General features: G+C 40.5%; 2 protein-coding genes across 3 annotated transcripts; both read left to right on the forward strand.

The window, feature by feature from the left end:
• The first annotated feature begins 1493 nt into the window (after nucleotides 1-1493).
• LOC106925548 (E3 ubiquitin-protein ligase TRIM35-like) lies at nucleotides 1494-3370 on the forward strand. The gene is made up of 2 exons (XM_088011206.1): nucleotides 1494-1878; nucleotides 1949-3370. The coding sequence occupies exon 2, from the start codon at nucleotides 1966-1968 to the stop codon at nucleotides 3073-3075; it is 1110 nt and encodes a 369-aa protein (XP_087867332.1). The 5' UTR covers nucleotides 1494-1878; nucleotides 1949-1965; the 3' UTR covers nucleotides 3076-3370.
• Nucleotides 3371-7805: 4435 nt separating this feature from the next.
• LOC106912150 (nuclear factor 7, ovary-like) lies at nucleotides 7806-15489 on the forward strand. Of its 2 annotated transcripts, XM_088011205.1 has the most exons (3): nucleotides 7806-7948; nucleotides 8019-9179; nucleotides 15120-15489. In XM_088011205.1, the coding sequence occupies exons 2-3, from the start codon at nucleotides 8036-8038 to the stop codon at nucleotides 15362-15364; spliced, it is 1389 nt and encodes a 462-aa protein (XP_087867331.1). In that variant the 5' UTR covers nucleotides 7806-7948; nucleotides 8019-8035; the 3' UTR covers nucleotides 15365-15489. The 2 variants fall into 2 exon arrangements, with proteins under 2 accessions (XP_087867331.1, XP_014834470.2); XM_014978984.2 differs by lacking the exon at nucleotides 15120-15489 and having other exon boundaries at nucleotides 8019-9705.

Consider the following 15489-nt stretch of genomic DNA (forward strand, 5'->3'; position numbering starts at 1 on the left):
CATAGATTTTATTAAAGTTATGTACTGCAGCTTGAATAAAATACAACTAGATAGCATTTTTAGAAGTCTGGATTGATTTATGTGTATTTTGCACGTTGCTTTTGACTGTTGCTCATGGGGAGACATTTCAGTGTCTAAAACTAATAGAAAAAATGTAAGCACCATACTAGCATACTGGATGTGGACGGTTGGACGTTAAATTCATGAGAAGAAAATATTGTGCTAATTATTAGTAATGAACCAAAGAAACCAAGGCAGATGGAAGCCTTTAAAAATGTGACACTTTTTATGGGGCAAATAGACTCAAAAAATTGTAACAGCAGCTGCATGGGGGGCCCAAACAAATTTTTTGTCAGGGGGCCCAGGATTTCTGGCAGCGCCCCTGTACGCCTTATTTGAATCAATTAAAGAGAAGAATACACCTTTACTACAAACATTTGTGCACAAAAGGAACAAGCCAGATTTTGCTATTTCCGGCCGCATGGCAAATCTCCAAAAAACGCGTTTTTTGCCTTTTATCTGTCTGTCGATTTCTACTGTTCAACTTTCCTTAATTAATGTCTGCTTTCTGTGTTTGACGTTTCTGAGGTTGTGATGTGCTGAAGTTGGGATTCATGCTTTTGCTTTGTTCTGATTAAACCCTGAAGCTCTGTGACGTCAGACACTGATTGCTTTTCCTCTGCGGTTTCACTTTTGCCCGCGTGAGATTCTGGTGGATCTCAGGACATGAGAGAAGAACAACGAACCAGACATCTTTCAAAAATATAAGATATAAAATAAAGAAATTAAAATACATCCAAACTATCTGGACTATTTCTGAGTTATTATCACAGGGAATGTTTCATGTTCAGTTCCAGCTCAACCTTAAATATGCAGTTAAATCGAGTTTCAATCAGTTTTTTGTACCAAAGAGTTAATAAAAAATCACATGAAAACGGCCCTTTAAACCATTCAGACCACGAACACAACAGAGACACAATCAAAACTGTCAGATGACTGATTACCCGCCATAATGAGTCAGTTTACAGAGGAGGTTACAGGGTGGTGATGCACAAAGCAGTTATAGAAAGTATTCAGGGAGAAGGAAAAATAGGAAAGATGTAGAATTAGAAATTCAGCTCAGTTTATTTACACAGGGGTGGCAGTGATGTTTGGGTACCAGCAGATAAAGGGTTAAAGGAAATGAAAATGCAGCTAAATTAGTAAAAAAGGGCTTTAAAGGTGGTAATAATGGTTATAATTCCTTATGGGGAAGGGAAATCATTTATTAAGAGTAAAGAAATAGAAAAATTTAGAAAAGGTGGAATGAAGATGAGAAAGGAAGAAGATTAAATAAAGTACAAAAGTTAATTAGATAAATTAGAAATATTGAGACAAACAGAAGAGAAGTAATAGGTCATATTTAAATGACGTTTTAATTTTAATAGGGAGGAAAAATAAATGTGAAGGATATAGAGATAGAAAATGTATAACACAAATTGATGAAGAACATTTGAACCTGAAAGGGAGAAACTGAAAATAATCGGTTCTGACAGGAATACTGGGAAATGGAGGAAACATGATGGATATTTACAGATTAAAAAAAGAATTATTCATTTATCTTCAGGATACAAAATTAAAAAAATAGAAATTAATAGATGTAATGTTGCTCGTGTACAGGAGGTGGCGGTATGCTCCTTAAAGTTGCTTGCGATCCGCCATAATAGAAAAGAAGAAGAAGAAAAAAACGACGAAGAAGAAAACTAAATCCTCTCGAGGCGGATGATTCAAAAGGAAGACCCGGGAAAAACAGGAACACTGAACAAGGAGAGCAGAGAGAGAACTGAGCAGCTAGACACTGGAACACAGACTGCTGCAGGAGGAAACAAGCAAATCAAAGTAAGTTCATAAAGTTTCTACAGAGAGAAACTGACTTCCTGGTTTGACTTTCTGTCTGCTGTGGTTTCAGCTTCACTCTGAGACAAAATGGCTTCCAGATCAGACGATGATCTCTGCTGTCCGGTCTGTCTGGAAATATTTAAGGATCCGGTTATTCTGTCATGCAGCCACAGCTTCTGTAAGGAGTGTCTGCAGAAACACTGGAGAACAAGAACTGGTCGCTCATGTCCTGTTTGTAGGAAAAGATCAGCATCAGATGCTCCTCCCTGTAATCTGGCTCTGAAGAATCTGTGTGAGTCTTTCCTACAGCAGAGAAACCAAAAAGCTTCAGAGGGTCTCTGCTCTCTGCACTCTGAGAAACTCAAACTCTTCTGTCTGGACCATCAGCAGCCAGTGTGTCTCGTCTGCAGAGATTCAGAAAAACACACCAAGCACAGATTCAGACCCATCGATGAAGCTGCTCAGCAACACAGGAAGAAAGTTCAGGAAACTCTGGAGCCTTTAAAGGAGAAGCTGGAGCTCAGGAAGAAAGTTCAGGAGGAGTTTGATCAGACAGCAGAACACCTGGAGGTCCAGGCCCGACACACAGAGAGGCAGATTAGGGAGCAGTTTAAGCAGCTTCATCAGTTTCTAGCAGAGGAAGAGGAGGCCAGGCTGGCTGCACTGAGGGAGGAAGAGGAGCAGAAGAGAGGGATGATGAAGGAGAAGATGGAGGCTCTGAGCAGAGAGATAGCAGCTCTTTCAGACACAGTCAGAGCCACAGAGGAGGAGCTGAGAGCTGCAGACGTCTCATTCCTGCACAACTACAAGGCTGCAGTGGAAAGAGTCCAGCGCTGCCCCCTGCTGGAGGATCCACAGCTGCCCTCAGGAGCTCTGATAGACCAGGCCAAACATCTGGGCAACCTGGCCTTCAACATCTGGAGCAACATGGAGACCATGGTGACCTACACTCCTCTGGTTCTGGACCCAAACACGGCTGGTCCATCAGTCCATCTGTCTGAAGATCTGACCAATGGGAGGAGAGGAGAGAAACAGCAGCTTCCTGGTAATCCAAAGAGATTTTATGGTCCCTACGCTGTTCTGACTTCTGAGGGTTTTAAGTTGTTGAACCACAGCGAACATGTTGATGGTGGAGACAGTTCATCCTGCATAATTTCTCCAGAAGACTGGAATATTAATGACTCAGATACTGAATAACCTTTTAAAGTTGATAGAAATACAAACTGATCTGAAATGAACCACTGAGTGAAACTGAACACTGTTGCTGATCTGGTGGGTTTGGCTCCATCATGTGGCCAAACAGGATGACTACACTATGGAGGCATATGATTCTTCTTTTTCTATGTTTTTTTTTATATTGTTAGAAATTCAAAAGGTCTGTAAAATGTGGAAGTTTGTGCTAAAAATCAGAATATTTTACAAAATTACCAACATTGCTTCTCATTGATGTATACATGCAGAAAAAACATTAAACATTTAAAGTCAATGCTTATTCTGAGAAAGAAGCTCAGATTCTTCCCACTGTGAGAAATTTATTTATTATTGTGAAAGGATTGTGGAAGATGCAGATATTTGTGTTAAACCGTTTCTTTTGAAATTACCTTTTCCATAATTTCTAGAATTTATTGTTTTTATTTTTCTGTGTCTTTATTTTTGAGAAGCCCCAAAACCTGAGTGTTTCCACATGATTCTTCCACTTCTTATTCATTAAGATTAAGCACAATATCCAGCATCACAGTTTAGAAATGAGAAAGGAAAGATGCTTCTTCATGCTGTCTGGGTGTTTTACTGCAGGAGAGACTGGAGCCAAAATAACCATCATGAGGAAACAACATGGTGTGGAAATACTGGAGCAACAATCAAACATAAGACCTGAAGTTAAAGCCTGGGCACAAATGTGTCTTTCAAACAAAGATCAGCCATGTTTGAAACTATAAACAATACTTAGATACCATCTTGACATGAACGTAGTTCAGCTTCTAAATGGACTGTCTGACTCCTAGACTCTCATTGGTCCAAGTACCAGACAGTGAAGAGCAAATTCATGACCAGTCAGAAAAGCTGAATCCTTTGGTTGTTGACATGAAGCTCAATGTGTCACAACGTCGTCCATGTTGAGGCCATGTGTGATCCCTGCCTGCACTAAGAGATGCATTGTGGCTTCACCTGCATCAGCCTTTGTTGTCCTGAGGTGAGTTTGAATCAGTTTTATGGCAGAAAAGCTTCTCTCACAGGAACTAACACTAACTGGACTAACGACTGAAATCTATTCACATGAAACCTCTGTGCTGTATAGACATCGTACACCTTACATAATTTCACAACTTTCCTTTCAAAATCTTCACCTAACTATGAGACAGTCAAGCTCCTGACTAAAGAGTGATCTGGGGAAGCCCTCACTTTGTCCTACAGTGCTCTTTACCAGAGTCGAGATATTTGGAGCTTATTTTTGGACGTCTTTTGTCAGTTTCTGCATCAATTTTGCTCAGCAAGTTCCTCAACTTCTTTCTACATGTCAAAGCATTTCTCATTTCTGTAGTCTTGGAAAGTGTCTTTAAAAGCGTCTACTACTAGATCAATAGAACTGGACTGGAGCAAGTCAGAAATATATCTGGCATCACCAAGCACTTTCACCAAAGACCTAAGAATTACACGTCTATTAGAAGAAGCAGATTCCTCACCCGCTGCATTAAAGCTTTCAGCTGCTTGGAAACAAACTTCATGGAAAACACCATTATTAATAATATCCTACAACCACAGACATGTCTTTCTATTTATTCAAGTCTTTGGTTTTGTCTGCAATAACTGAATACTTCACATTTCTTTACTTCTGTGAATCAGTCTGTACCATCTTCTAAGCCCTGAAGAATTTCATTTTGAATTTGATGACTTGTGTATTTTGCTTTGCCACATCCTTTAAGCTTTTATTCCAATTAAATGATCCAATATGGTGGCAGAAAAGTTTCTCTTAGTTTTAGTCTTCAGACTTGAGTGATATCTAGGTTGCAGTCAAAAGAAGCACATCTGCCATTGTTTTAACATAATACTGGTTTTCTTCCACCACTGTTTTCCAGTTTGTTTATAGAACTCAGCATCATTGTATTTCCTTCATTAGCCCTTTTATATTGTCTCCATGCATACATTGCATTTATATGTTGCTCTGAGTAAAGCTCACATCCAGACTCCTTGGACAATGCCTATAATTGCAGAAGTCAGAAGTTGAGGTAAAGACACTGTCTGGAGCTTTAGGCCAGGGTGAAGGTGAAGCAGTAGGAAGAGTCTCTGATATCAGAATATTCTACAGCAGAACCGTCTCTGTACCAGCAGCTGGTAAATGATCTCTTCTATGGTCCAGGCTGGGTTCTGGGGAATTTTGTAGAACTTGGTTGATCAGGGCCCTGTTCTTTTGACCTTGAAATATCTGGAATACAAACATAAATGTCATGTAAACACAACCTAGGCAGGTTATGAGCAGGTTTTAGTGTGAGTGAAATTACCACTGGGTCCTTTTGGGAGAGTAAAAGCAGTGCTGGATGCAGCTGGGAAGAGGCCAGTGGGATCTCCTGCAACTGGCCCTTCTGGATCATCATCATCCTGGTCAGAGGCAGAGCTCTCTGTGTTGATTATCATATACAAATTTGAAAATATTGAATTCCTAAATAAGTGAATTCTAGGTTGTTAAGCAAACTTACTGTTCTCATATTTAGTGCTGGACTTCCCTGGTTTGGTAGCACAAAGATTAAGGAATTTCTCATCTTTCAGACATTTCTGGTGTAAACACCATATAGGAGGATCTTTCATCAGGCTGTTAGAATACATTAAACTACAGGGATCTGATAGTAGGACGCTAATATAGCAACGATCAGTTATATTGGACAGAAATTCTACTGGAACCAATAAATAGTAAAATATGTTCTAAATGTTCCTGAATGGCCTGAGTAGATTATTTCAGCTGGTTTTAAATGTCTCCAGATATCCACCAGATTTAATTCCTTCATAAAATCAGGGATTGTTTCCCTACTTCTGGTGTGTTTGGTCAGATCCTGATCCCAGTCCAGACTGTGTCCAGAACTCGGGTCCAGTTGCCACTATGACGGATTTTCCTGTCAGCAATAAAAGGGCAAGAAACTAAATGCTAAAGAAACATCACCATCATCATCATCATCATCAGAGATGGGACCAAACACATTCACTACGTTCAGAATTTCCTGTAAAATGGATCCTGAATAATCAGATTTCTCCCTAATTTATCTTTAATAACTTCGGTGAAAGGAACAGATTTATGAGTTTGGGTCTTTACTCTCCTGCTCTAGATGGAAATGGAGCTGCATATATTTCCTCCTACATAATTTCATATTTTCTGCTTCTAAGAGGAGGCTCTCTGGTAAAAAATACTATTTTAGAGTTTCAGCTTCACGTCTCTCAGCGATCTGATGACGTTCCATGGTCTCCTCAGTGTCTTTGGCCTGGGAATGCCTGTCAGCCGGCGGTGTGGCTCCCAGGGTTCTCCATTACAGCTCTGCTGCTGCTGGAGACAACATCTACGTGTACGGAGGGCAGCTGGAGGGCGAGCCAACCGACGACCTCCTGGTCTTCAACACAGGTTGAAAACCTCATCCTGAATCGTTTCTGTCCAGAGGAAATGAAACATGTTGGACTGAAGTCTGGATCCTGACTTTGTTTCAGTGTCCGTCACCTGGACTCCGGTTAAAACCAGCGGATCGCTTCCTCCTGCCCTGTGAGACTCAATCAGACCAAATGACATTGATAATCTCTGAGTTTCATCCTGGATATTCACATCGTCCGTTTCTGCCTCTCCAGATGGGGGCAGCGTTTCGCTCAGGCTGGAGATCAGCTCTTCATGTTTGGAGGTCACGGAGCAGGAGGAACGTTTTGTCAGGACCTTTACGCTCTGAACACAGGTACACTTTGGTCAGGTTGGGATCCACTTTAAAGCAACACATCATGATGCAATACATGTTTATTTAAACGTCTTAAACTGAATAAATAAACATGAAAATGTTGACTCTGATTTCATTATGATAATCTTAAAATCACCGGTACAACACCTGAACGTATCAAAACCTTTCAAGATTCAAAGAATCACCATGCAAAGACCAGTTTTTATGGATTTTTAACCAACTTTCTCAGTTTTTGAGTCTGAATTCAGACCAAGAAACCAAAAGGAAACCGTTGTTCTCCAAGCTCTGGTCAGTTAGAGTCTCTCTGTGTTTTCAGAGAAGCTGCAGTGGCAGAAATGGGAGGTGAAGGGAGAATCTCCTGCAGCCTGTAGTGGACAGACACTGACTGCACACCATGAGAAGGTACACACACACACACACACACACACACACACACACACACACACACACACACACACACACACCCCTACACACACAAACACACCCACACACACACACACACACACACACACCCCTACACACACACACACACACACACACACACACACCCCTACACACACACACACACACACACACACACACACACACACACACACACACACACACACACACACACACAGTTACATCCTCAAGGCAGTAGGGGTGCTGCAGGGGGGCTGTAACAATTTACTTTATTTATTATTAGATATGTTTTATGGTTTGCATTTAAAATATTTTGTAAATTTAAAGAATTAAAATTTTTAACCTCAGTTTAAAAAAATGTCAGTGCATCAAAACATTCCTATTCTAAAAACTATTTTTTTTAAAAAGGTGAAATTTTACTCATCACCAAAAACTACCTTCACCTCCAGTCCTGTAGTGTTTTCCTGAAACTGCAGATTTACTGGAAATCCTCTAGAGGGCGCCACATCTCTGCTTCTGGACTGATTCCAACAGGAACTCTTAGAAAAACCAGGAAACAGTTCAGAGGAAAAAACTCACTGAGTAAACACCCTAAGGATGACCTTTACACCTGAGGATGAACTCTGACCCCTGCCTTCGTCTCCGACTGAAACCAAACTAACACTGAACAAGGAGAGCAGAGAGAGAACTGAGCAACTAAACGCTGAAACACCGACTGCTGCAGGAGGAAAAACAAGCAAATCAAAGTAAGTTCATAAAGTTTCTACAGAGAGAAACTGACTTCCTGGTTTGACTTTCTGTCTGCTGTGGTTTCAGCTTCACTCTGAGACAAAATGGCTTCCAGATCAGACGATGATCTCTGCTGTCCGGTCTGTCTGGAAATATTTAAGGATCCGGTTATTCTGTCATGCAGCCACAGCTTCTGTAAGGAGTGTCTGCAGAAATACTGGAGAGAGAAACCAGGAAGAGAGTGTCCAGTTTGTAAGAGAAGGTCTTCTAAAGATGCTTTACTTCCTAATCTGGCTCTGAAGAATCTGTGTGAGTCTTTCCTACAGCAGAGAAACCAAAAAGCTTCAGAGGGTCTCTGCTCTCTGCACTCTGAGAAACTCAAACTCTTCTGTCTGGACCATCAGCAGCCAGTGTGTCTCGTCTGCAGAGACTCAGAAAAACACACCAAGCACAGATTCAGAGCCATCGATGAAGCTGCTCAGCAACACAGGAAGAAACTTGAGGAAACTCTGGAGCCTTTAAAGGAGAAGCTGGAGCTCAGGAAGAAAGTTCAGGAGGAGTTTGATCAGACAGCAGAACACCTGGAGGTCCAGGCCCGACACACAGAGAGGCAGATTAGGGAGCAGTTTAAGCAGCTTCATCAGTTTCTAGCAGAGGAAGAGGAGGCCAGGCTGGCTGCACTGAGGGAGGAAGAGGAGCAGAAGAGAGGGATGATGAAGGAGAAGATGGAGGCTCTGAGCAGAGAGATAGCAGCTCTTTCAGACACAGTCAGAGCCACAGAGGAGGAGCTGAGAGCTGCAGACGTCTCATTCCTGCACAACTACAAGGCTGCAGTGGAAAGAGTCCAGCGCTGCCCCCTGCTGGAGGATCCACAGCTGCCCTCAGGAGCTCTGATAGACCAGGCCAAACATCTGGGCAACCTGGCCTTCAACATCTGGAGCAACATGGAGACCATGGTGACCTACACTCCTCTGGTTCTGGACCCAAACACGGCTGGTTCAAAAATACATCTGTCTGATGATCTGACCAATGGGAGGGGAGGAGAGAAACAGCAGCTTCCTGGTAATCCAGAGAGATTTGATAATTTGTTCCTGTCTGTTCTGAGTTCAGAGGGTTTTAACTCAGGGAACCACAGCTGGGATGTTGATGTTGGAGACAGTTCATTCTGGAGACTTGGTGTGTTAGAAGAGTCTGTTAAGAGGAAGGGAGTCATAGAGTCTGGATGGTTGTTCATAGAGTTCTATTCAGGTGGATATTCAGCACGTTCTCCACATTCTCCATCAGCTCCTTTCACATTTCTCTCAGTCCAGAAGAATCTCCAGAGGATCAGAGTGAATCTGGACTGGGACAGAGGAAAACTGTCCTTCTCTGATCTGGATACTAACACACACATACACACCTTCACACACACCTTCACTGATAGGATGTTTCCATACTTTGACACTGGTAAAACATTAAAGATCAAACCGATGAAGATCTCAGTGTTGAAGCAGCAGCTCTGATGATCTCAGCATGAAGAACAAAGTCCAATAAAAACTTATTGATCAGATTTAAATTGGAGACGATCTGATCATCTGGAAACTTCTTCATCTCTGACTTTTCAACTATTGTTTCCATTATAGCAGAAATTAATGTCAAAATGTTTCATTGGATGTAGTCTGTGATAAAACTCAACTACTTAATTGTTCATCTCCGTTTTAGTAAACAAATATATGAAAATATTGTGGAGTTTATCGAATATGTCAACAGTGTTTAATAAAACCAGAAGCTACAATTTGTGCCTTTTATTTAAAGAGGTCAAGCAGACAAACACAATATAGAATCATCTGCAGATATATAGAAACAAACAGATGTAAAAATATATCCATGTATATTCATCCACCCTCACACATCAGTAATATACTGAAAACAATGTCTCACTCAGTTCAATTTAAAAATGAGAATGTCTTTGTTGACCTTTAATCCAGGACTTCTTCATGTTTAACATTTTAAATTCAGATTTCGTCTTCAGATCAGTCGACAGGAAATTCCAGTTTTGTTTTGTCAGAAATCAGACTGACCAAATGAAGTCCTGCAGAGAGGAGATTAATGGTTCTGATCTCTGGTTACTGTGTTGGTACGTTGTCTCTGAATCAATGAACTAATCGGCTCAGGAGCTGGATTATTGATACGTCTGGATATTATTGGGAGAAAACATAAATTACTAAAGTTTTCAAAGCTCTGAAGCTTCAGTTTCTCCAGAATACAGCAGAGATGAATCAGATCGGCTTTTGGTCCATAACTATTAACTCTTGTTCTGATGGATGGATGGTGCACTGAGTGCTGCATGTTGTTGTTCATTATGCATTGATTGGAGGAACTCCTACACTGTTGCTGTCCTGTACTGCATGATACATATTCACTGGACATCCTCTAGAGGGCCAAAATGGATTACAATGAATGTAAAAGCCAAATTTGGCATTCCTTTGAATTTTGACAAATACCAGAAAGCTTCCCAATCATGATGGAAGCACCGTCATAACCTCGTCCCACAAGGTTATTTCTGTAGTCCAGACCATGTTGCTTTCGACAGTTGATGACCACTGCACTAACACCTGCTGCATTAAGGCTTTCAGCTGCCTGGAAACATAGGAAGAATCCATTTTAATAATATCATACAACCTCATACATTTCTTCCTACTTATGCAAGTCTTTTGTTTCATCTTCAATAACACTGAGGTCGCGCTAGACCTCTTTGTTTGCCGTCATCTTGACCGACAGCATTAAAAAAAATGAAAATAAAAATCGTTCATGTTCTATTTTTACCCATCAAATTATAATCATATTATCAACGGCTATTTAGCTGCATTTTTATGCGGGTTTAGTTAATATTCACCTGGTTGAACTGTGAATCCAGATCCCATCACACAAAGCAGATAAATGCATCTAACTTTTTCTCCATAGTGACAAAAGCCAATGACTGAGGCCCCAATAATTATAATAAATGAAATTAAATGACTCCATTTACATTAGGAGCACTTCACCCGCTGGGGTCTGAACGCACAGCCTCACCTCCTGGTTGCATCTGCAGAGAAATCTGCGCTGGTTCATTAGTTAGTTGGAGCTGTCTGATCCAAACTGATCAATTAAACTCTGCGAGTTTTTTACCCTGGTGCGGTCCGGGCGTGCACTTCTATGAGATTTTTTTTTTTTTTTGCGTGGCTTGGCTTCCTCGAAACGGACAGATGTTACGTTTGCAGTGCTCCTCCTTCTGGGTGCAGGATGGTAATGTCTGTTAAAACCGGAGGATGAGTTAAGTTTAAGTCTTCACAGCGGCAGAGCCTCACCCGCATTGGATGTGCAGCTGCAACGCACTGCGCATGTTACGGTCTAATTAACTTCTGCTCCTCTGTTTAGACTATAAATGGATTAACACAACGTTGCATTCTCTTTAGTTTTCTCTGATCTGTAATGGAGACTTGAATTAAACGCGCCATTTCAACCAAAGGTTTGGAATGCGCTTCCTAACCAGACGCTCCAAAGCGCCCTGTCTAATTGACACGCAATAAGCTCCCTGTGAGAAAGACGCATTTAGTTCAGTGTCCATGAGATGATTTTCAGAAAGGATTTTTTAATTAATTAATTTTAGTTGCCTCTGCAATGAGCTCTTTCTGCATAGTCTATAATGTCTGCCATATACACCAATCAAGGGTGTGAATTATAATCTGTCAAATGACGGGCTTTAAATGTTCCAGTCGTTTAAAAAAATAACCGGTCAAATACGGAAAATATTTCGTTAACACAACCTCTGACTTCGCATTCCTTTACTTCTTTTATGATTCAGTCTGTACCATCTCTGCTAAGCCCTGAAGAATTTTACTTTGGATTTGATGACTTGTGTATTTTGCATTGTTACATCCTCTAAGCTTTTTTTCAATTAAATGACCCAATATAGCCAAAACATTTCCCTTAATTTTAGAGTCCTCAGACTCGATGAGCCTTTCAGTGATATTTTAGGTTGCAGTCAAAAGAAGCACATCTGCCATTGTTTTAACATAACACTGGTTTTCTTCCACCACTGTTTTCCGGTTTGTGTTTAGAGAACTCAGCATCATTGTATTTACCTCATTAGCCCTTTTATATTGTCTCCATGCATACATTGCATTTATATGTTGCTCTGACTGAGTAAAGCTCACATCCAGACTCCTTGGACAATGACTATAATTGCAGAAGTCAGAAGTTGAGGTAAAGACACTGTCTGGATCTTTAGGCCAGGGTGAAGGTGAAGCAGTAGGAAGAGTCTCTGATATCAGAATATTCTACAGCAGAACCGTCTCTGTACCAGCAGCTGGTAAATGATCTCTTCTATGGTCCAGGCTGGGTTCTGGGGAATTTTGTAGAACTTGGTTGATCAGGGCCCTGTTCTTTTGACCTTGAAATATCTGGAATACAAACATAATTGACACGTAAACACAATTTAGGCAGGTTATCAGCAGGTTTTTTGTGAAAGTGAAATTACCACTGGGTCCTCTTGGAAGAGCAAAAGCAGTGCTGGATGCAGCTGGGAAGAGGCCAGTGGGATCTCCTGCAACTGGCCCAATGGCTCATCATCGTCCTGGTCAGAGGCAGAGCTCTCTGTGTTTTCAGATTCCTTCTTTGACGGAAATACATTATTAAAAAAAGTATATTAACATAATTGTAACAACAATTTAAGGAACACATTAGCAGCAGCTAGCATTTCAAAAATAACCTAAACCTGAATTGGAACTTGATTATTTCTGTAGATACTCTGACCTGGTGATGGTGGACTGGTGTTTGCCTGACTTTCCCTCTCCTGACTGGTCCCGGTACATGAGCCATCACGGCTCCTGATGCCACAACTGAATGCTCTTTGATTTCTGCCTGATTTGTTTCTTTTTAGGAAGAAGTTGTCTATCCTGCCTCCCTGTCTTCATTCTCAACTGACCCTATGAAAAAATAAACCAGTCACGTTATTCCAAGCATCACTTACAAATACATGGTGTTAATAAGTCCCCACTGCCACCATGTAGGGTCAGGCTACAGACTGTGGCTGTACGTTCAGTTCTCAGCTGCTGTACAGACGAACATCTTTTTGTTCATAATCATCATCGACTTCATTTATAAAGTGTTTTAACATAAGCCAGAGCTGAAATAAAATGCTAAACATCAGCAATAAAAGAAAACATAAAATAAAACGACAAAGCTAATCACACAAGAACTTAAAGAAATTTAAAATTCAATGGAAAACATAATAAAACAAAAGGAGTAAACGGATGAAATTGTTCATGATCCTTTCCTGGAGGAACTGAACCTCCGACAAAGTGTCTGCATTTACTATTCCGAATGCGCAGCGTTCATAGAAAATGGTTGTAAAATAATTGGTAAAAAATATTAAACGTTGTCATTGGGGAACCTGCATTTAAAACACACTTTGCCCAAAGAATTTACAGCACAAAATAGTTTATTCCTTTTCCAAAACTCAAACTGAGTCTAGAAAAATGTTGTGTAACTACAACATGTTGGTCAGTAATGCAGCTGCGATGGATGTAACTTTAGCTTTAGCCATCAGAGCAACGATCAGCAAGCAGACTGTTTAATTGCTCTATTTCTCCAAAGTCATTGCAGAAACACGTATGTCTATGGCAAGACAAACTGTATCAAATGTAGAACCTAATATACAAAAGGTATCTGTAGACACCAACATTGTTAGCTTGATGGTCGCATCTTCTAGCAGTAGCTGAACTAATAAAAAAGAATTCTCGTAGCTCAGCTGAAAGTGATTTTCAAACTTTTTTTAGTAGTAAACCACTGTAAAACTCACCTTTGGAGTCAGATTGTCGATTATCTTGGAGTCAAATCGACTGTATTCCTCTTAGCTGTAGAATATTTTTCTATCATGTCTTTGCAGGTCTCCTCCTCTTCTTCTTCTGTTGGTTCATCTCTGCTGTGTCCAAATGGCGTATCACAAAAAACTTAAACGGTGCATATCGCCCCCTACTGTTCATCAGCAAGTAACAGTCACAAGTCCCACCTATTAAATTCTGCTTTTAGCTTTGTGTGATGTACAAGCTGAGGTGAATACAGTATCAAGAAATTTTACTCAAGTAAGAGTTGCAATACTTCAGAATAAAATTACTTACGTAAAAGACAAAAATAGCAACGTAGTAAAAATTATCCTAAAAGTAAATTTTTTCCACAAAGTTGCTCAAGTAAATGTAACTAGCTGCAGGCTAATTCTGCATATAAGCATTTATTAGTATTACCAACTACCTGCAATATGGAGCGCAGTTTTACCACAGTATCCATTGCATGTCAGATAAATATTAATAATGCTAAATTAATTAATGCTACCGTAATATCAATGAAGTAAACAAAGCCTCAGCATAATTAAGGAGTTAGCTAACGGGAGTGTGAAGACTGAATGCATTAGATATTAAATACATGCTGCATAGTTTTATCCTGGAGGAGGAAGCTAACAGCTAGCATACAGTGCTAACAGAAGCAGACACTCAATGCTACTATCAAACCACCGGCCAGGACGTCATTATCAACACACAATTTTAGACATTCATGTCTAAAATTAGCTTTGCTGTTATTTTAGCATTATTAGCAGCTTACCTCTTTGCTGTGTCTCTCGTTTCCATAGAAAGAAAGAACTGACCGTCAATCACACGAAGTATTTCGCAAAATCCCTCTTGATTCTGGCGGAGGTCCGAAGGGAACCAAAAACCGGACTTTCCCTTCTGATGTGGGAAAATTCCCGAAAAAAAATTACAATTTATCCAGACGCTTCGAAGAGGTTCTGATGCCGGGGGACGATGTAAGGAATCCTGAGAGTTAATACAGGCTAGAACCGAACATTTTGATTTGTTTTAACTGAACCTGGACAATCAGTGCGAGGAAAAAATGGCGAATTCACAAAACCGATTAGCCGGAAGTCATTACCTTTTTTAGAAGTTCAACAGCAAATGCAGTGACGTCGTAACCAATTAAAAGTTACAGGCAACAGAGAAAAATGAATAGACTGAAATAATATAACCCCAAAACAATATGAAGATATCTCAGGGAACCACAGCTGGGATGTTGATGTTGGAGACAGTGAATACTGGATACTTGGTGTGTTAGAAGAGTCTGTTCAGAGGAAGGGAGTCATAGAGTCTGGATTGTTGTTTATATGGTTATATTCAGGTAAATACTCAGCATGGTCTCCATCAGCTCCTTCCACTCGTCTCTCAGTCCAGAAGAATCTCCAGAGGATCAGAGTGAATCTGGACTGGGACAGAGGAAAACTGTCCTTCTCTGATCTGGATACTAACACACACATACACACCTTCACACACACCTTCACTGATAGGATGTTTCCATTATTCTCCACTGATAAAACAGTAAAGATTGAACCGATGAAGATCTCAGTGATGAAGCAGCAGCTCTGATGATCTCAGCATGAAGAACAAAGTCCAATAAAAACTTATTGATCAGATTGAAACTGGAGATGATCTGATCATCTGGAAACTTCTTCATCTCTGACTTTCAACTATTGTTTCCATTATAGCAGAAA

The sequence above is a fragment of the Poecilia mexicana genome, unplaced genomic scaffold (genome assembly GCF_051168715.1).
Source record: "Poecilia mexicana isolate PSO_F unplaced genomic scaffold, ASM5116871v1 scaffold_12, whole genome shotgun sequence".
NCBI lineage: Eukaryota > Metazoa > Chordata > Actinopteri > Cyprinodontiformes > Poeciliidae > Poecilia > Poecilia mexicana.

Excerpts from the sequence above, each read along its gene's own strand:
- LOC106912150 (XM_014978984.2), top strand. The coding sequence starts at position 8,036 with ATGGCTTCCAGATCAGACGATGATCTCTGCTGTCCGGTCTGTCTGGAA.
- LOC106925548 (XM_088011206.1), top strand. The coding sequence starts at position 1,966 with ATGGCTTCCAGATCAGACGATGATCTCTGCTGTCCGGTCTGTCTGGAA.